This window comes from Macaca nemestrina, chromosome 1 (assembly GCF_043159975.1).
Source record: "Macaca nemestrina isolate mMacNem1 chromosome 1, mMacNem.hap1, whole genome shotgun sequence".
Taxonomy (NCBI): Eukaryota; Metazoa; Chordata; class Mammalia; order Primates; family Cercopithecidae; genus Macaca; species Macaca nemestrina.
The window spans coordinates 185,502,021-185,524,165 of NC_092125.1; the positions used below are offsets into that span (position 1 = coordinate 185,502,021).

General features: G+C 36.2%; 1 protein-coding gene and 1 long non-coding RNA gene across 20 annotated transcripts in view; one reads left to right on the forward strand and one right to left on the reverse strand.

Annotated features, from left to right (window-relative positions):
• Positions 1-22,145, forward strand: part of LOC139362392 (uncharacterized) — a 50,029-nt gene that overhangs the window by 15,787 nt on the left and 12,097 nt on the right. Inside the window, exon 2 of the long non-coding RNA XR_011621216.1 lies at positions 654-734. This is a non-coding gene — a long non-coding RNA (uncharacterized lncRNA). The remainder of the gene's footprint in view (positions 1-653; positions 735-22,145) is intronic.
• LOC105495000 (putative selection and upkeep of intraepithelial T-cells protein 1 homolog) overlaps positions 4,698-22,145 on the reverse strand; it is a 222,588-nt gene continuing 205,140 nt past the window's right edge. For 9 of the 19 annotated variants that reach the window (XM_071093465.1, XM_011764116.3, XM_071093463.1 and 6 more), the window contains 2 exons: positions 19,597-19,719; positions 16,244-16,705 (listed from right to left, as the gene is read on the reverse strand). In XM_071093465.1, the coding sequence (XP_070949566.1) occupies positions 16,653-16,705; positions 19,597-19,719 (176 nt within the window). In that variant the 3' untranslated portion in view covers positions 16,244-16,652. Of the gene's footprint in view, positions 5,208-16,236; positions 16,706-19,596; positions 19,720-22,145 lie in introns of those variants that run through there. The other 10 variants (XM_011764110.3, XM_071093436.1, XM_071093418.1 and 7 more) reach the window with 5 other exon arrangements.

The following is a 22,145-nucleotide window of genomic DNA, read 5'->3' on the forward strand; positions in this document are numbered from 1 at the left end:
AAATGGCCAAATAGAGCCATACATCTATCTCTAATTGTGAGTTCTTCAGAAGAAGAAAATTCAGTGGAATTGCAACAACTAAAGAAAAGAAAGGCATAGTCTCTTGTAAAGTGGCCACTTGATCCATCCCACCAAAATAATAAAGTTAAATCTGTCTTCAAACTTTTCTTTGAACCTAAATGTAACTAAAAGTGGCAGGTGTGTAGGCTCCTAAGGCTTTGGAGAACAGGGCCTATTCCCTAGACCTGCTGCCACTTTCTCTGAAGAAGCAGGTCATCTGATGAAGTTTACAACACCAGAAGACAAATGACGTCTAGCTTGGGAGGAAGAAATCCTTCAATGGGAAAGAAGCCTCTGGCTGGACGTGGTAATTTTTATCATATTTTATTATGACATTCATTATATGAATATTCTTACAAGTAGGGTTGCCAGATTTAGAAAATAAAAATTATATGATGCTAAATAGTGTACAAGAAATATTGACACTAAAATATTATGCATTGCTTATCTGAAATTCAGCTGGAGGTTCTACATTTTATCTGGCATCTCTCTCTGACAGTTACTCACTGCAGAGAGATGTGGAGATACATGATATCTGTGACATATTACTTCTGTTCTCACTGTTTCTGAACTTGCCTCTTTTCTTATCACAGGTGTAATGGAAACTGCAGGACTATCTTCTTTCAGATATTTAATTGTTACGAATCTCCTTCAGCTGATAGCACCAAGTTCAGGTATGACTCTTACCCATATGGGCCTTTGCAATTTCAAGTGTGCCAGAAAAAGCAAGGATCAAACAAAAGGGACCAGCTCTTTTGAGCATAGTTCCTTAGGTTTAGTTCATAGTTACGTAATGAGGACATGTACTGTAGGACTCATCTTACGGTTATGCATAAAGAAAGAGTAATATTCTCTCTGGCCATGAAAATAAATATTTCTAATATGCCTTCTTTTTCAGAGTTAATATTTCTGATGTTAAACAGACATTTTATTTCTGATTAACTTTTGAATTAGAAATGGATTTGAAATGTATGTAATAACTTTAACAGTGTCAATTGGGTTTATTATCATTGTGTTTCTCATTGGAACTATTGCTGCATCTTGTTATGCTAATACATTTTATAATATTAAAGTTCCATTTTGTTCTACCTGATTGGACTAGAAGCAAATTTTTACATGATTTTAAATTCTACTTACTAATATGAAGAATTCTTACATAAATTTCAAAGTTGTATTTTTTGTGCTCTATTTGACAGGTCTGCATGTTAATGTATACCAACTTTGTCAAATAATTTAGGAAGCTTACTCTTTTTTTATTCTCTTCAAAAATGTATATAACTGAAAATCTGTTATGATTTTATTTTTAAAAGTTGTTTTAAATGAACTAGTCTGTAATCTACTTAAGAGACAATTCTGTATGTTTTTTTGAGAAACTTGAAGTAACAGAAACATATTCACTATAATTATACTTCAGAATACAGTTACTAATATTTCATACCCGCTCTACCCCAAATCCCAAATATACAACTTTGGCAACAATTTGTGTCACCTGCTTTTTAAAGGTTACCTGATTATTGATGTAGTGTAATTTCCAATATTTTAAGTCAATTCTATTCATTTATCTTTGTCCATAAAACAGACTCCCTCATCAGGATAATAGTTTTGAATAGTTCTCTATTATTAACTGTTCTTTTATATTTCATTATCTTTTGTGTTATTTACCCCATTTCTTTTTAACATTGTTTGTAGGTATTTTTTACATTTTATTTTAATTTGGAAACCAGGGCTGTCATCTAGAGGTCTTTATTAAATGGATGGTATCAATTTCTAGTTTATTTCTGTTCCAAAATTTCTGAATTAATGTCCTCCTCTGAGTTTCTAATGTGATACTCCAATCCCACATTTTTGAGAAGTACTTTTTTTCTTCAACTTTTAAGCTCAGGGGTACGTGTGTAGTATGTACAGGTTTGTTACATAGATTAAACATATGCCAGCCGGGTGCGGTGACTCATGCCTGTTATCCCAGCACTTTGGGAGGCCACGGTGGGCAGATCACGAGGTCGAGAGATTGAGACCATCCTGGCCAACATGGTGAAACCCATCTCTACTAAAAATACAAAAATTAGCTGGATGTGGCGGCCGTGCCTGTAGTCCCAGCTATTTGGGAGGCCGAGGCAGGAGAATCGCTTTAACCCGGGAGGCGGAGGTTGCAGTAAGTCAAGATCGCACCACTGCACTCCAGCCTGGCGAGAGTGCAAGACTCCATCTCAAAAACAAACAACAACAACAACAACAACAACAACAAAATGTGCCATTGTGGTTTGCTACACAGATCATCCCACCACCTAGAAGTTAAGCCCAGCATCTTCTATTGTTCCTGATGTTCGCCCTCCTCCCATCCCCCACCCTCTGACAGGCCCCATTGTGTGTTGTTCCCCTCCACGTGTTCTCATCATTCAGCTCTCACTTATACATGAGAACATGTGGTGGTTCGTTTTCTGTTCCTGCATTAGTCTCCTGAGGATAATTGCTTCCAACTTTATCCATGTTCCTGCAAAGGATATGCAAACTTCTTCCTTTTTATGGCTGCATAGTATTTCATGGTAACACATTATCTTTATCTAGCCTGTCATTGATTAACATTTGGGTTGATTCCATGCTTTTCCTATTGTGAACAGTGCTGCAATGACTATACACATGGATGCATCTTCATAATATAATTATTTATAGTCCTTTGGGTTTATACCAAGTAATGAGATTGCTGGGTTAAATGGTATTTTTGGCTCTGGGTCTTTGAGGAATTACCACACTATCTTCCACAATGGCTGAATTAATTTACACTCCCACAAACAGTGTAAGGCTCCCCAGAAGGCTTAAATAGCAGGACTTTCCAGCACAAGTTGCTGCAATTCTGGCAAAGTGGGAGGTTAGATCACTTTATATACCCCTAGGAAAGGGACTGAATCCAGGGGCTGAGCAGCAATGATCTGCGGGTTCAGCTTCCATCACACCTCACAGGGTAAGACTCATTGGCTTGGAACTCCAGCCAGCTACTAGTAGCAGTGTTACATCTCCCTGAGGTAGAATTCCCAATATCATTAAAATGGCAATACTGCCAAAAGTAATTTACAGATTCAGTGCTATTCCTATTAAACTACCATTGACATTCTTTACAGAACTAGCAAAAACAATTTTAAAATTCATATGACTCAAAAAAGAGCCTGAATAGCCAAGGCAACTCTAAGCAAAAAGAACAATGCTAGAGGCATCATGCTACCCAATATCAAAATATACTATAGCACTACAATAACCAAAAAAGCATGGTACTGGTACAAAAACAGAGAACTCAGAAATGAGGCCATCTAATCTTCAACAAAGCTGAATAAAACAAACAATGGATTTCCTCTTCAATAAACGGTGCTGGGATAACTGGGTAGCCATTTACAGAAGACTGAAACTGGGACTCTTTTTTTACACCACATACAAAAATTACTCAAGATGGATTAAAGACTTAAATGTAAAATCCAAAACTATGAAAATCCTGGAAGACAATCCAAGCAATACCAATCTGGACATAGGAATAGACAAAGGTTTTATGATAAAGAGGCAAAGGACAATTTCAACAAAAGCAAAAATTGAGATATAATTAAACTAAAGAGCTTCTGCACAGTAAAGGAAACTGTCAACAGAGTGAACAGACAACCTACAGAATGGGAGAAAATTTTTGCAAACTATGCATCTGACAAAGGTCTAATATCCATTATCTATATGGGACTTAAACAAGTTTAAAAGAAAAAAAATTATTACACAGTGGGCAAAGGACTCTAACAGACGCTTTGCAAAAAAAGACATACATGTGGCCAACAATCATATGAAAAATGCTCAACATCACTTATCGTTAGAGAAATTCAAACCACCATGAGATATCATCTTACATTAGTCAGAATACAATTATTAAAAAGTCAAAAAATAACAGGTGCTGGCAAAGTTGCAAAGAAAAAGAAACACTTATATACTGTTGGCGGGAGTGTAAATTATTTCAACCATTGTGGAAAGCAGTGTAGTAATTTCTCAAAGAGCTAAAATAAGAACTACCATTTGATCCAGCATTTCCATTACTGGATATATACCCAGAGGAATATAAATTATTCTACCAAGAAGACACATGTATGCAAATGTTCACTGCAGCACCATTCACAATAGCAAAGAGATATAATCAACCTAAATGCTCATCAATGACAGATGGGATAATAAAAATGTGGTATGCATACACCATGGAATATTATGCAGTCATTAAAAAATCATGTCTTTTGTAGGTACATTGATGGAGCTGAAGTCTATTATCTTTAGCAAACAAATGCAGGAGCTAAATTATGAGAACTCATGAAACACATACTGGGGCTTACTTAAGGATGGAAGGTGGAAGGAGGGAGAGGAACAGAACAATAAATCTTGGGTACTAGGCTTAGTACCTGGGTGATGAAATAGTCTGTCCAACAAACCCCCATGACATGAGTTTGCCTATGTAGCAAACCTGCACATGTACCCCTGAATGTAAAATAAAAGTTGAAAAAAAACATACATAGGAATAAAATTATGTAAGGAGATGAAAAATCTGTACACTGAAAACTATAACACATTGATGAAACAAGTTATAGAAGGCACAAATAAATGGAAGGATATCACATGTTCATGAATTGGAAGATTTAATGTTGTGAAAATATCCATACTACCCAAAGTGATTTACAGATTTAGTTAAATCCTTATCAAAATTCCAATGGTGTTTTTTACAAAAATAAAAAAAAAAAACTAAAATTTGTATGGAACCACAAAAGACACTGAACAGCTAAAGCAAGCTTGAGCAAGAAGTACGAAGCTGGCATCATTAAACTTTCTGATTTCAAACTATGTTACAAAGCTATAGTAATCAAAACAGCATCATGCTGTCATAAAAGCAGACATGCAGACCAATAGAACAAAATACAAAGTCCCAAAATTAATCCATACATATATTGTGAAATAAGTTTTGATACAGACATCAAGAACACACAATAGAGGAAAGATAGACTCTTCAGTAAATGGTCCTGGGAAAACTGAATATCCATATATGAAAAATGAAGTTGGACACTTTTCTTCTTACATCATCCACAAAAGTCAATTCAAAGTGGATTAAACACTTAAAGGTAAGACCTGAAACTGTGGCATTCCTAAAAGAAAACATAAAGAAAAGGCTTCTTGACAGTGGTCTTAACAATGATTTTTTTTTTTTTGGATTTGGCACCAAAAGTACAGGTAACAATAACAAACAAGTAGGTCTACATCAAAGTAAAAATCTGCACAGCAAAAGAAACAATCAATAAAATAACAATCAATCAACCTATAAAATGGGATTAAATATTTGTAAAACATATTGCTTAAGTGCTTTTGAATATTTTTCTTACCTTAATACATTATTTATTATTCTCAAAATATATGTGTAACAGCTGATATTATATCAGTCTTATAATATATATTATATACATAAAATCAATATGTTAATTAGTTTATGGACTATAATTGTTTCAAGCTTATAAAATAAATGAATAATTTGTGTACCTTTATAATCTTATAAAAATCCTTTTCAATTACTCTTTTTAATTTAATGAAACATTCTTATAATAAAATTAGTCCTATATGAAAGCGAAGCATTTACAGAGATAATACACCAATAAGTGAACATTTCTGTGACTTCCAAAAACCATGAGAATCTGCTGAACTCAGCACTTTAGTCTCCACAATTTATTTAACTTTGTCATTCAGAGAATTTCATTAGTGCGTTCTTAGTTCTGATTCAATCATGCAGATCTCACATAGGAACTTTTCAAATTACCAAGAAGTTAAAAGAGAAGCAAGATTGCTTAAAAACAAGCCATATTTGCGATAACTCTATTCCTTAGAATCACCATATGTCCCTCCTAGTTTATTCTCTCTTATATTTTAAACCCAAAGGATTAACTCTCAAAATTCCAATTCAAATCTAACCTTCTCTGGAAATCCTTCCCCAAGGTGTTAGTTTCACACCAAACTTATTCTTCCCTGAAGTTTTGATTAAATTCTAAATCTTATTATATTAAAGTCTCATGTAGACATTTATACATTGCCTTGGATTAACTTTGCACTGAGTTAGAAAAGTACATTATGCCTAAATATATTGCTTTTCTCTATGTTTTATACTAGACTATATATATAGTGATCACAAAATTACAAATTAAGACACAAGTATTAAGACAGCACTACATAATTACCAGAATGGTTAAATTGAAAACATTGACTTCCATTACAATAATATAATAATCTTTTTTATATCAATGGTAATTATGATTTCTATATAATTTCAAATATTAACAAAATATACAGCTGCTATTTTCCAGGTGTTTGTTTTTCCATTCTTTTAAACAAAAACTGCTTTTAATCATTATGTTTTTTATATATTCTTAAGTTTTGTGGGTACATAGTAGATGTATATATTTATGGGTTACATGAAATGTTTTTATACAGGCATACTATCAATAATAATCACATTTGGGTAAATGAGGTATCCATTGCCCCAAATATTTATAATTTCTTTGTGTTACAATAAAATTATACCTAATTATACTCTTTTGATTACTTTTAAATGTGCAATAAATTATTGTTGACCAGCTACCCAGCTGTGCTATCAAATACTAGATTTTATTCATTCTGACTATATTTTCATAACCATTAGCCATCCTCATGTTATCTCCCCTTCCTGGCTAATCTCCCTAGACTCCGGTAATTGCCATTCTACTCTCTATCGCCACGAGTGCAATTGTTTTGCTATTTTTAGCTCCTACAGATAAGTGAGAACATTGGAAATTTGTCTTTCTGTGCCTGGCTTATTTCACTTAACATAATGACCTCCAATTCTACCAGCATTGTTTCAAATGACAGAATCTCTTTGTTTTTATGGCTGAATAGTGCTCCCTTGTGTATATGTGCCACATTTTCATTATCCATTTCTCTGTTGATGGTCGCTTAGGTTGCTTCCAAATTTATCTACTATTGTGAACAGCACTGCAATAGAAATGAGAGTCCAGATATCTTTTCCATATAATGATATCTTTTCTTTGAGGTATATACCTAGCAGTGGAATTCCTGGATCATACAGTAGTAATTCTATTTTCACTTAATTGAGGAACATCCACACTGTTCTCCATAGTGATTGTACTCATTTACATTTCCACCAACAGTGTATGAGAATTTCTTTTTCTCCACATCCTTGCCAATGGTCTTTTGGATAAAGGCCATTTTAACTGGAGTGAGATTACATCTCATTGTAGTTTTCATTTGCATTTCTCTGATGAGCTGATGCTGAGCTTTTTGCCATTTGGATGTCTTTTTATATACCTTTTTGCCATTTGGATGTCTTCTTTTGAGAAATAGATATTTAGATTTTTTTTCATTTTTTAATCAGATTATTAGATTTTTTTCTTATTGAGTTGTTAGAATTTTGCAGAGTTTCTTCAATGTTTCTTGTAGTAATTTCATAGTTTGAAGTAAGTCTTCAGTCCATTTTATTTTATTTTTGTATATTTTGAGAGATAGGAGTCTAATTTCATTCTTCTCCATATGGATATCCAGTTTTCTCAGCACCATTTATTAAGGATACTGTCCTTTCCCCAATGTATCATCTTGGCAACTTCAACAAAAATGAGTTTGCTGTAGATGTATGGATTTCTTTCTGGGTTCTCTATTCTGTTTTCTCTGTCTATGTGTCTGTCTCTATGCCAGTATCATGCTGTTTTGGTTACTATAGCTTTGTAGTATAATTTGAAGTCAGGTAATGTGATGCCTCCAGTTTTTTACCTCTTTGCTCAGGATGGCTTTGGTTATTCTGGGTGTTTTGTAGTTTCATATAAATTTTGGTATTGCTTCTTCTACTTCTGTGAAAAAAATGTCATTGGTATTTTGATAGAAATTATATTCAATCTGCAGATTGTATTGGGTAGTATGGACATTATAACAATATTCACTCTTCCAAACCATAAACATGAAATATCTTTCCATTTTTTGGTGTCCTCTTCTATTTCTTGCATCAGTGTTTTATAGTGTTTATTGTAGAGATCTTTCACTTTTATGGCTAAGGCTTCTTTTTAGTTTTTAAATTTTAAATATTGTGGGTACATAGTAGGTATATATAGTTATGAATTACATAAGACATATTGATACAGGCATAAAATGTGTAATATTCATGTCAGGGTATATAGTATATCCATTACTTTAAGCATTTATTCTTTATGTTTTAAACAAATCAATTATGCTATGCTAGTTATTTTTAAATATACAATTAAGTTTTGTGGGTTTTTAAATTTGTTTTTACTAAGGTTAACCAGATGTGCTAGTAAATACCAGGTCTTATTTATTCTTTCTAACTATTACTTTGCACTCATTAACCATCCCTCCTTCTCCACTCCACCTGCAACTACTATTTCCAGCCTTTAGTAACCATCTTTCTACTTTCTATCTCACTGATTTCAATTTTTTAAATATTTTTAGCTCCCACAGATAAGTGAGAACACGTTGAGAGAGGAAGTAGAAAGAAACTAACTAGGCAGACAAGGCAAAGAGTCCTTGGCAGAACTTCTCTTCTAAAAAAGAGCAGTCTGGAAGATCAGGCTACAAACATAGATAAGGAAGCTGGAATCTTGTTCAGGGGGATACCTGCAGTTGCACCAGTAGAAAGGATTACCTGGGGCCAAGCATGTGAAACATGAGGGCACCACCTCCCCTTTTCTAGCACATGCACAGTAGGAAAGAGATAAGCTACATGAAGTAGCTCAGGCCAAGGACCTGCCGGGGTAATAAAAGGTCAGGACAGGGGCTGCCAGATATTCACACTCCATGCAGATGGCACACCTAATCCTAAATGGTTTTTCTTGTCCTATATAGCTAAGATACCCCCTCCCACTAGCTCATTTATAAAAACCCTTGCATTTCACTGTGGAATGGCAACCCTTTTAGGGACCCCTCTCTGCAGCAAGAGGCTGTTATCTTTCCTTCACCTTTTAAATTTCTGCTCTAACCTCACCTTTCATGTGTCCACATCCTTGATTTATTCAGTCAGGAGACCAAAAACTTCGGATGCCACCCCAGGCAACGAGGCCATTAAATGTGAAGTTGTCTTTCTGCACCTGGTTTATTTCGCTTAGCATAATAACCTCCAATACCATCTATGTTGTTGCAAATGACAGAATCTCTTTCTTTTTATAGCTAAATAGTATTCCTTTTTGTGTATGTGTCACATTTTCATTATCCATTTGTCTGTTGATGGCCATGTAGGTTGCTTCCAAATCTTAGCTATTGTGAACAGTGCTGAAATAAACCTGGCAGTGCATATTTCTTCAATATACTGATTTCCTTTCTTTTGGGTATATACCTAGCAGGAGAATTGCTGGATCCTATGGTAGCTCTATTTTTTATACATGTACTTTAAGTTCTGGGGTACATGTGCAGAACTTGCAGCTTTGTTACATAGGTATACACATGCCATGGTGACTTGCTGCACCAATCAACCCATCACCTACATTAGGTATTTCTCCTAATGCTATCACTCCCCTAACCCCCCACCTCCCAACAGGCCCCAGTATGTGATGTTCCCCTCCCTGTGTCCATGTGTTCTCATTGTTCAATTCCCACTTATGAGTGAGAACGTGCAGTGTTTGGTTTTCTGTTCCTGTGTTAGTTTGCTGAGAATGATGTTTTCCAGCTTCATCCATGTCCCTGCAAAGGACACAAATGCATTCTTGTTAATGGCTGCCTAGTATTCCTTGGTGTATATGTGCCACATTCTCTGTATCCAATCTATCACTGATGGACATTTGGGTTAGTTCCAAGTTTTTGCTATTGTGAATAGTGCCGCAGTAAACATACACATGCATGTGTCTTTACAGTAGAATGATTTATAATCCTTTGGGTATATACCCAGTAATGGGATGGCTGGGTCAAATTGTATTTCTAGTTCTACATCCTTGAGGAATCGCCACACTGTCTTCCACAATGGTTGAACTAATTTACACTCCCACCAACAGTGTAAAAGCATTCCTATTTCTCCACATCCTCTCCAGCATCTGTTGTTTCCTGACTTTTTAATGATCATCATTTCAACTGGTGTGAGATGGTATCTCATTGTGGTTTTAATTTGCATTACTCTGATGACCAGTGATGATGAGCTTTTTTTCATATGTTTGTTGGCTGTATAAGTGTCTTCTTTTGAGAAGTGTCTGTTCATATCCTTTGGCAACTTTTTGAGGAGGTTGTTTGTTTTCTTGTAAATTTGTTTAAGTTCCTTGTAAATTCTGGATATTAGCCCTTTGTCAGATGGATAGACTGCAAAAATTTTCCCCCATTCTGTAGGTTGCCTGTTCACTCTGATGATATTTTCTTTTGCTGTACAGAAGCTCTTTAGTTTAATTAGATACCATTTGTCAATTTTGGCTTTTGTTGCCATTGCTGTTGGTGTTTTAGACATGAAGTCTTTGCCCATGCCTATGTCCTGAATGGTATTGCCTAGGTTTTCTTCTAGGGTTTTGTGGTTTTAGGTCTTAGGTTTAAGTCTGTAATCCATCTTGAGTTAGTTTTTGCATAAGGTGTATTCAGTTTTCTGCACATGGCTAGCCAGTTTTCCCAACACCATTTATTAAATAGGGAATCCTTTCCCCATTTCTTGTTTTTGTCAGGTTTGTCAAAGATCAGATGGTTTTATATGTGTGAGGTTAATTCTGAGGCCTCCATTCTGTTGCATTGGTCTATATATCTGTTTTGATACCAGCACCATGCTGTTTTGGTTACTGTGGCCTTGTAGTATAGTTTGAAGTCAGGTAATGTGATGCCTCCAGCTTTGTTCTTTTTTCTTATGATTGTCTTGGTAATGAGGGCTCTTTTTTGGTTCCATATGAATTTTAAAGTAGTTTTTTCCAATTCTGTGAAGAAAGTCATTGGTAGCTTGATGGGGATCGCATCGAATCTATAAATTACTTTGGGCAGTATGGCCATTTTCACAATATTGGCTCTTCCTATCCTTGAGCATGGAATGTTTTTCCATTTGTTTGTGTCCTCTCTTATTTCATTGAGCAGTGGTTTGTAGTTCTCCTTGAAGAGGTCCTTCACATCCCTTGTAAGTTGGATTTCTAGGTATTTTATTCTTTCTGTAGCAATTGTGAATAGGAGTTCACTCATGATTTGGCTATTTGTCTATTATTGGTGTATAGGAATGCTTATGATTTTTGCAGATTGATTTTGTATCCTGAGACTTTGCTGAAGTTGCTTATCAATTTAGGAGATTTTAGGCTGAGATGATGGGGTTTTCCAAATATACAATCATGTCATCTGCAAACAGAGACAATTTGACTTCCTACTTTTAACATTTTGAAGAACCTTCAAACTGTTCTCCATAGTGGTTGTACTAATTTACATTCCCACCAACGGTGTATGAGGTTTTCCAATTTTCCACATCCTCTCCAGCACCTGGAGTGACATGATATTTCATTGTAGTTCTGATTTGCCTTTCTCTGATGGTCAATTATGTTGAGCATCTTTTCACATACCTATTTACTATTCTTATATCTTCTTTTGGAAATGTCTATTGAGGTCTTTTTCCAGTTTTTTTAATCAGATTATTAAAATTCTTTTTATAGAGTTGTCTTTTAATATATATATTCTGGTTATTAATCCCTTGTCAAATGAATAGTTTGCAGATATTTTCTCCCATTCTGTGGGTTGTGTCTTCACTATTTTGATTGCTTCCCTTGCTGTGCAGAAGCTTTTTAACTTGATGTAATCCCATTTGTTCACTTTTGCTTTGGTTGCTTATACCTGTGGGGTATTACTCAAGAAGTTTTTGCTCACTCCAATGTAATGGAGAGATTCCTTGATGTTTTAATTTAGTAATTTTATAGGTTGAGGTCTTAGATGTAAGTCTTTAATCCATTTTAATTGGATTTTTGTATATTGAGAGAAATAGGGATCTAGTTTCATTCTTCTGCATATGTATATCCAGTATTCTTGGCACCATTTATTAAACAAGCTTGTCTTTTCTCCAGTGTGTGTTCTGCACACCTTTGTCAAAAATGAGCTCACTGTAGATGCATGGTTATTTAACTGGGTTCTCTATTCTGTTCCATTAGTTTATGGACCTGTGTTTATACTAGTACCATGTCATTTTGGTTACTATAGCTCTGTAGCACAATTTGAAATAAGGTATTGTGATTCCTCCAGTTTTGTTCTTTTTGCTTAGGATAGCTTTGGCTATTCTGGGTCTTTGTGGTTCCATATAAATATTAGCATTGTTTTTACTATTTCTGTGAAGAATGTCATTGGTTTTTACATTTGTCCCCTGGGTTCAAGTGATTCTCCTGCCTCAGCCTCCTGAGTAGCTGAGATTACAGATACCTGCCACCATGCCCAGCTGATTTTTGTATTTTTAGTAGAGATAGGGTTTCACTGTATTGGCCAAGCTGGTCTCAAACTCCTAACCGCAAGTGATCCACCCACCTTGGCCTCACAAAGTGCTGGGAGTACAGGCATGAGCCACCACATCTGGCCTTTGTTATTGGTGTTTAAATAACAATTGCATTAAATATGTAGATTGCTTTGGATAGCATAAACACTTTAACAATATTCATTATTCCAAACCATGAACATGAAACACCTTTCCTTTTTATTTTTTAACAGTGTCCTTTCCAATTACTTGAATCAACAATTTATGCTTTTCATCAGAGAGATCTTTCACTTCTTTGGTTAAGTTAATTTATTTCTAGCTATTTTATTTTATGTGTAGCTATTGTTAATGGGATTACTTTCTTGATTTTGTTTTCAGATTGTTCACTGTTTGGCATATAGCAATGCTATTGATTTTTATATATTGATTTTGTATCCTGCAACTTTACTGAATTTATTGGTTCTAATAGGTTTGTGGTAGAGTCTTTAGGTTTTTCCAAACATTAGATTGTATCATCTGCAAACTAGGATAATTTGGCTTCGTCCTTTCCTGTTTGGATGCCCTTTGTTTTCTTCCTGTGTTTGATTGTTCTAGATAGAATTTCCAGTACTATCTTAAATAACAGTGGTGACAATGGGCATCCTGGTTGTGTTCCGGATCTTAGAGAAAAGGCTTTCAGTTATTCCCCATTCAGTATGATACTAGCTATGGGTCTGTTGTATATGGCTTTTATTACGTTGATGTATGTTCTTTCTATATTTAGTTTTTTTATCAAATGCTTTTTCCCTTTATTCTATTGATATGATGTATTACATTGATTGATTTATGTATGTTAAATGATTCTTTCATCCCTGAATATATCCCACTTGGTCATGATGAATAACCATTTTAATGTGTTGTTGAATTTGATTTGCTAATATTTTGTTAAGTATTTTTTTCATCAATATTCATCAGAGACATTGACCTGTAATTCTTTTTTATTTGTCATTGTCTGGTTTTGGTATCAGCATAATACTGGTCTTGAGTTTAGAAGTTTTTCGGAATACTTTGAGTATAATTAGTATTAGTTCTTTAAATGTTTGGTAGAATTCAGCAGTCTTCAAGTTAACTAATTTTTTCTTCTGCTTGATCAATTCTGCTATTAATAGACTCTGATTCTTTAGTATGACAACTGCATTTTTCAGCTTCAGAATTTCTGCTCCATTTTTAAAAATTATTTTAATCTCCTTGTTACATTTATCTGATAGAATTCTGAATTTTTTTTTCTGTGTTACGTTAAATTTCTTTGAGTTTCTTCAAAACAGCTATTTTGAGTTCTCTGTCTGAAAAGTCACATATCTCTGTTTTTCCATGAAGGAAAAGTCATGTTCTTCTGTGATATGGTTTAGCTCTGTTTCCCCCACCCAAATATCACCTTGAATTTTAACAATCCTCACATGTCATGAGAGGAACCCAGTGGGATATAATTGAATCCTACGGGTGGGTTTTTCCTGTGCTGTTCTCATAATAGTAAATCTTACAAGATCTGATTGTTTTATAAAGAGGAATTTCCCTACACAAGCTCTCTTGTCTGCCATCAAGATGTGTCTTGCTTCCCCTTTGCCTTCCACCATGATTGTGAGGCCTCCCCAGCCATGTGAAACTGAGTCAATTAAACCTCTTTCCTTTATAAATTACCCAGTCTTGGGTATGTCTTTATTAACAGTATGGGAAAAACTAATACTTTCTGGATTGTCTTGATGCTTGTAGATGTTTGTCAGTGTCTGGGCATTGGAAAGGTAGGTATCTTCTGTAATCTTCACAGTCTGGGCTTGTGTGTACCAGCTCTTCTTGAGAAAGCTTTCCATGTATTCAGAGGAATTTGGATAATGTTATCTAAGTCTTTGTTCACTGTAGCATATCTATTTTAAGGTGTACCCCAAGCCCATTAATGCTGTGGCTCTTGCAAACTCGTAGATGTGCCACCTTGGTGGTCTTTGGTAAGATCTGGGAGAATTTCCTGAATTACCAAGCAAAGATTCTTGTTCTCTCCCCTTACTTTCCCCCAAACAGTCTATCTCCTTGTTGAGCTGCCTGTTGCTGAGGGAGGAGTGACACAAGCACCACTGTGGCTACCACTACTGGGGCTATACTGCATCAGGCCTGAAGCCAGCACAGTACTGGCTGTCACCCAAGGCCTGCAGTGACCACTGGCTGGCTACTGGCTATGTTTACCGAAGGTCCAAGGACTCTATAATCAGCAATTGGCAAATTCATCCATGCTTGCATTCTTCCCTTCGGGGCAGCAAGTTTCCCTTATTCCCACGTGGGTCCAGAGATGCTATCTGGGAGCCGGGGCCTGGAGTCAGAAACCTTAGGAATTGACCTGGTGCTCTATGCTGTTGCAGCTGAGCTGGCACTTATGCCACAAGACAAAATCCTTCCCACTTTTCCCTCACCTTTTCTCAAGCAGAGGAGTCTCTCCCCATGGCGACCACCACCCCAGGTCTGTGGCAAGTCCTGTCTGGCTACTGTCAGTGCTCACTCAAGACCCAAGGGCTTTTCAGTCAGCTTGTGTCAATTGCTGCAAGTCTTGAGTGTCTCCCTTAAGGGGAGTGGGCTCCCCTTTGGCCCAGGGCAGGTGCAGAAATGCCATCCAAAAGCCAAGTCCTGGAATTGGAGACCCCCAAAGCCCAGCTAGTACCCAAGCTGCAAGACAAAGTCCCCTCAACTTTCCTTTTCTCAAACAGAAGGAGTCTCTCCCTGTAGCCACCACAGTTGGGAATGTTCTGGGTCACACCTGAAGCCAGTATGGCTCTAAGTCTTTACCAAGGCCTGTGACAAGTACTATCTGGCTGCCACTACAAATTACTCAGGGACCAAAGGCTCTTTAGTTAGCAGGTGGTGAATCCTCCTAGGATGGGGTTCTTCCCTTTAAGGTAGGAAGTGCCCTTCCAGCCCAGAGTGTTTATAAAGGTCGTTCAAGGGATACAGGATGAAAGGGGGACCTCAGAACCCTGCCTGATGCCCTGTTCTACTGTGACTAAGCTGGTATCTAAGTTGTAACACAAAGTTCTCTTTACTCCCCCACCTCCTCTCCTTAAGTAGAAGGAAAGAGTGTCTCCTGGAATTATGAGCTTCACTGCTTGTCTTTGGAGGAGAAGTCACACATGCACTCCCTTGGCCATCCGGCTGGTGTCTCACTAAGTCACTTATACCCCAAGTCCACTGGCTCCAAGCCCTGCACAGCACGAGGACTTTCCCAGGAACTGCAGCCCTTGTAACTGAGATAGTCTTTCAAGGGCTCTTAAGCCCATGGTATTAGGACTTGCCAGAACTCAGGTTCCAGCTACTGAGATGAATAATTTGCCTCTGGCTGGGACTGGTCTAAATGTTCCCTCCTTGGGTTCTGGGCACCAGCTGAATTCTGCCCTGTGTTGCTTTCCACTCTGTCAGGAAAGCACTGAGTTCCAATACAAAATAGCACAGTCACTGTGCTCTGCCTCCTTTAAGCACACAGATTCTCTCTCAATGCCGCATGACCATTGCTAGGCAATGGGGGAAGGATGTGCAGGCAGTTCAAGACTGTCTTTTCTACACTCTTCAGTGCCTCTTTCCTGAATATGATGTTAAAACCAGTTACTCTGATCACTCACTTGATTTTTGGTTCTTATGAAAGTACTTTTCTGAGTAGATAGTTCTTCAATTTGGTGTTCCTACAGGGAGTACAATTGCTGAAGGCTTCTATTCAACCACCTTGCTCCACCTTTCCCTCTCGTTAAGTTTTAAGCATATGTCCTGAAAACCAAACATATTTTATTTTGTTATTTTATCCCATTTTAGTCTCAATTTAAAAACCAGAGATTTTAGTCATTTACACTTCTGATTTTCATATATTTACTTTATTTCAGGGAAATATTTAGATTTTATGATACATTTGTTTATTTGCTATTACTTTTCTACATATTAGATATTCTTTAGATTGAGATCCTAATTTTGATGCAATTACATTTGAATTAGGTAATTCTCATGTAAACTTGCAACGAAGATATATTGAGAATCTTTAAATTTCTATTTTCTTCCTATACATTGGTAATTATTTGACTTCACTCAAAAGTATAGACTTTTGATCCAAATGCTTTTTCTTCAATGTTTTACATCACTGGTTCTACTGTCTTCAAGCCTCCTCTGTTTCAGATGAGAACCCTGAAGTCCATAGTTGTACAAAATCTGTTAAGGAAGCAATCAGTGTTATTGATGGCATATTGATTTTAAATCTATTTAATTAAGATGGAGAAGGAGTGTACACAGAGGCCACAACTATACTCACTGGCGTCTGCAACACAACAAAAATCAAGATCAAAATCTACATTTTCCAGACAGAACACAATTGGATTAAGAAAATAATTTCTTTAATTGTAATGCAAGTAGCAAGAAGTTTAGATGTGGTCTCCATTTTTTCTCATTGTATAGCCCCCAGATCCCTAAAGAGATTACATTTATTTATTAGTCCCAGAAAGTACAAAGTAAAATGACTGCATAACTAATTCAGGTTTTGGAGCCATGACAAGAAGGGTATGAAATAAACCTGCTTCGGTGTGAGCACAGACTTGCTGTTCCCTCAACTTTTTCTTGTAGTTGGCTGACATGTAGCTCTTACATGGGAATTGCTCACAGTCTGAATGGTGGGCTGCCCCTCCCTGCACATGTACCTTCTTTACCATGTCACAGCTTTAGTTGAAGGAAGAGTTGAGTGGAGATGTCAAGGAGAACCTTTCCTGTGGATCTACAGTAAACGTTCAACAATCAATTGGGCAACAGCAAGGTGTGACTGAACTGGGGTCTTTTTCTGGTGCCACTGATTTTTATTATTATTATTATTATACTTTAAGTTCTAGGGTACATGTGCATAAAATGCAGGTTTGTTACATATGTATACTTGTGCCATGTTGGTGTGCTGCACCCATCAACTCATCAGCACCCATCAACTCATCATTTACATCAGGTGTAACTCCCAATGCCATCCTTCCCCCATCTCCCCTCCCCATAATAGGCCCCGGTGTGTGATGTTCCCCTACCAGAGTCCAAGTGATCTCATTGTTCAATTCCCACCTATGAGTGAGAACATGCAGTGTTTGGTTTTCTGTTCTTGCGATAGTTTGCTGAGAGTGATGGTTTCTAGCTACATCCATGTCCCTACAAAGGACACAAACTCATCCTTTTTATGGCTGCATAGTATTCCATGGTGTATATGTGCCACATTTTCTTAATCCAGTCTGTCACTGATGGACATTTGGGTTGATTCCAAGTCTTTGCTATTGTGAATAGTACTGCAGTAAACATACATGTGCATGTGCCTTTATAGCAGCATGATTTATAATCCTTTGGGTATATACCCAGTAATGGGATGGCTGGGTCATATGGCATTTCTAGTTCTAGATCCTTGAGGAATCGCCATACTGTCTTCCACAATGGTTGAACCAGTTTACAATCCCATCAACAGTATAAAAGTGTTCCTGTTTCTCCACATCCTCTCCACCACCTGCTGTTTCCTGACTTTTTAATGATTGCCATTCTAACTGGTGTGAGATGGTATCTCTGTGGTTTTGATTTGCATTTCTCTGATGGCCAGTGATGATGAGCATTTTTTCATGTATCTGTTGGCTGTATGCATGTCTTCTTTTGAGAAATGTCTGTTCATATCTTTTGCCCACTTTTTGATGGGGTTTCTTTTTCTCATAAATTTGTTTGAGTTCTTTGTAGGTTCTGGATATTAGCCCTTTGTCAGATGAGTAGATTGCAAAAATTTTCTCCCATTCTGTAGATTGCCTGTTCACTCTGATGGTAGTTTCTTTTGCTGTGCAGAAGTTGTTTAGCTTAATTAGATCCCATTTGTCAATTTTGGCTTTTGTTGTCATTGCTTTTTGTGTTTTAGACATGAAGTCCTTGCCCATGCCTATGTCCTGAATGGTATTCCCTAGGTTTTCTTCTAGGGTTTTTATGGTTTTAAGTCTAACATTTAAGTCTCTAATCCATCTTGAATTAATTTTTGTATAAGGAGTAAGGAAAGGATCCAGTTTCAGCTTTCTACTTATGGCTAGCCAATTATCCCAGCACCATTTATTAAATAGGGAATCCTTTCCCCATTTCTTGTTTTTGTCAGGTTTGTCAAAGATCAGATAGCTGTTGATGTGTGGTATTATTTCTGAGGGCTCTGTTCTGTTCCATTGGTCTATATCTCCGTTTTGGTACCAGTACCATGCTGTTTTGGTTACTGTAGCCTTGTAGTATAGTTTGAAGTCAGGTAGCGTGATGACTCCAGCTTTGTTCTTTTGACTTAGGATTGTCTTGGCAATGCGGGCTCTTTTTTGCTTCCATATGAAATTTAAAGCAGTTTTTTCCAATTTTGTGAAGAAAGTCATTGGTAGCTTGATGGGGATGGCATTGAATCTAGGCATTGAATCATACCTTGGGCAGTATGGCCATTTTCACAATATTTATTCTTCCTCTCCATGAGCATGGTATGTTCTTCCATTTGTTTGTGTCCTCTTATTTCACTGAGCAGTGGTTTGTAGTTCTCCTTGAAGAGGTTCTTTACATCCCTTGTAAGTTGGATTCCTAGGTATTTTATTCTCTTTGAAGCAATTGTGAATGGAAGTTCATTCGTGATTTGGCTCTCTGTTTGTCTGTTACTGGTGTATAAGAATGCTTGTGATTTTTGCACATTAATTTTGTATCCTGAGACTTTGCTGAAGTTCCCTATCAGCTTAAGGAGATTTTGGGCTGAGGTGATGGGGTTTTCTAAATATACAATCATGTCATCTGGTGCCACTGATTCTTAAAAGTAGTTGGTGAAAGCCGATTCTCACACATGTTCTTTATAAGTAAAGGGAGATTTGCAGTATAGTGAAATGAGCAATTAGCAAGGTGTAGGTAAGTCATAAAATGCTCCTGTCAGTTTGCTGAAATAAGGGAAAACGTGAATAACCCAAGCCACTATTTTTTCAGAGTTATTTGAGCCTTTAACAGATATTTCAGAGTGAAAGCTAATCCTTCAAGAGATTCAGATAAAAGTACAGGATATACTTCCTTGGAGCTCCCACCCTTGCTGCTTCACTTACCTTTCAGAGTATAAAGTAGAACAAAAATGAGTAGGGTGAAGAATAACATTAGAATACCCAAGATTATGCATAAATCATCTGTCCAAATACTATACAATAAGAACAGATCATCTGAAACAGAGACTGAAAAAAAGAGAAAGAAAAAATGCAAACAATTCATTATAAAGAAATAAAGACTTGAAAATATTCACAAATTAAGAATCCAGATATGTAGAAGCCCACTTAATAAAGGTAAAAGGAGGTTGAGTAGGTTCATTTACTTGTTTTTTCTGGGCTTATCCAAGGTTTTATGATGTCATAGAGTATGTAGGTTGGTCGAGCCTATATGTGCAATTTGGGTTGAACCATGAATACAATCTGTGAGAAGTCATCTCTACTCATTAATCCACAGGAAACTGAAAATACGCTCTCATTTATTTTTACACTTTTGTTGAAGAGATGTAGAGGCAAAGTGTCTGAAAATGTCATAAGGAGGCTCTGAACAGTTGGATAAAACAAATTATTTTTAATTGCAGCTCAGTGGCAGAAGAGGAAATTTTAATATACAAAGTACACAGGATGATCATAATATTGGAGGAGGTCAAAGTCAATCATAAGGAACAAATGGACAAAAGATGATAAAGAAGGTGCCATGATTACTAAACTCAAATATTTAAAAGGTTGTCATAGGGCTCAAACTCTAGAAGGACCAATAATAAAGTTACAGATGATACTTTTGATTTCATTAATGCAGAACATTGTGATGTTCACTGTTGAATCCCCAGTATTTAGAAATGTGTTTGGTATATAGTAATCTCTTATTAAACATCTGTTAAGTGATTTAGAGCTACAAAGACAACATCCAGAGGAAATCAGAAAACAGTTACAAAACAATTTTAGCTATTTCAAAGATGAAACAGGGTCCAAAAAATACCACCTGTACATATTATATTTAAAAATTGGATGAGACAAGCTAAGAAATATCTGCAGAACAAAAATTATTAAAGGTAACTTGAGAAGAGGTACTTTGAAAAAGTAGTAAATAAAATTGATGATATTGAAACATAATGTCTGAAGTTAAGAATTCAGAGTGGGTACCACAAAAATCACTCATATTTAGGAATTGATTACTAAACTTGATAATAAACTGGAAGGCATAAACATGGAGAGAAAAAGTCAAAAATAAAGGAGAGAAGTTAAGAGACATAGAGAATGGAGTAGAAAGTTCTGATTGACAGAATCTAAAGTTAAAAAGAAGACAAATTAAATAAAGGAGAAAAGGAAGTACAGTTATGTGCCACATAATGACGTTTTGGTTAACAGTGAACCATATATATCACAGTGGTCTCATAAGATTATAATGGAGCTGAAAATTTTCTTTCATCTAGTGATGTCATCCTGAGGAATTAATTAATGAGCTGTTGGAACTGTAACAAGAATGCATAGCTGAGGAACAAAAAAGAGACAAGGAAACTGCAGGAGAAGAAAAAGAAGAACTTCTCAGGAAATCCAGAGTGAATGGTTTAGCAGAAGCTTTTGCAGACATCAACAAGCTCCTTAAAATATTTGAAAATATGAACCCCAATACTGAAAGGATTGCATTAATGAGCAGGAATGTCTGTGGTACATTATCTGCTTACAAGCAAATCTGTAATGAAAAAAAGAAAAAAATCAAGCAAACCACAATGGATGCTTCTGCAGAGACACCTCCTTTAAGAAGAGCCTCCAGCAGGTCCTTCAGGAATTATCACAGAAGAGAAAACATCCTTATCATAGGAGGTGACAGGTCCATATGTGCTATTGCCCTTGAAGATCTTCCAGGGGGACAAAATATGGAAGTAGAAAATGGTGATAGTGATGATCCTGACCCTGAGTAGGCCTAGGTTAAGGTGTGGATTTGTATCTTAGTTTTTAACAAAAAAAATTTTTTAATTGTTTTATTAGGAAAAGCTTATAGAATAATGACATAAAGAAAGAAAACATTTTTGTATGATTGTACATTTGTATCTTAAGCTGTTATTACAAAACAGTCAAAAAGTTAAGAAATGTTTAAGTTTACAAGTAAATAAGTCACAATAAGCTAAGGTTAATCTATTACCAAATAAAGTAAATTTAGTGTAGGCTAAGTGTACAGTGTTTATAAAGCCTACAAGAGTGTACAGAAATGTCCTAAGCCTTCTCTTTCACTCACTACTCATTCAGTTACTCACCCAAAGCAACTTCCAGTCCTGCAAGCTCTATTCATAATAAGCGCCCTGTACAGATGTACCATATTTTATCCTTTATACCATATATTCACTGTCCCTTTTCTATGTTTAGATATGTTTAGATACATAAATACTTACCATTGTGTTACAATTGCCTATAGCACTCAGTACAGTAGCATGCTGGTCTGGTTTTTAGCCTAGGATAATAGGCTATACCTTATAGCTTAGGTGTGTAGTATGCAATACCATTTAGGTTTGTGTAAATATGCTACATGGTATTTACATAATGATGCAATTGGCTACATAAATATTTCTCAGAATGTATCCCATTGTTAAGCAACACATGGCTGTATTTAAAACAAT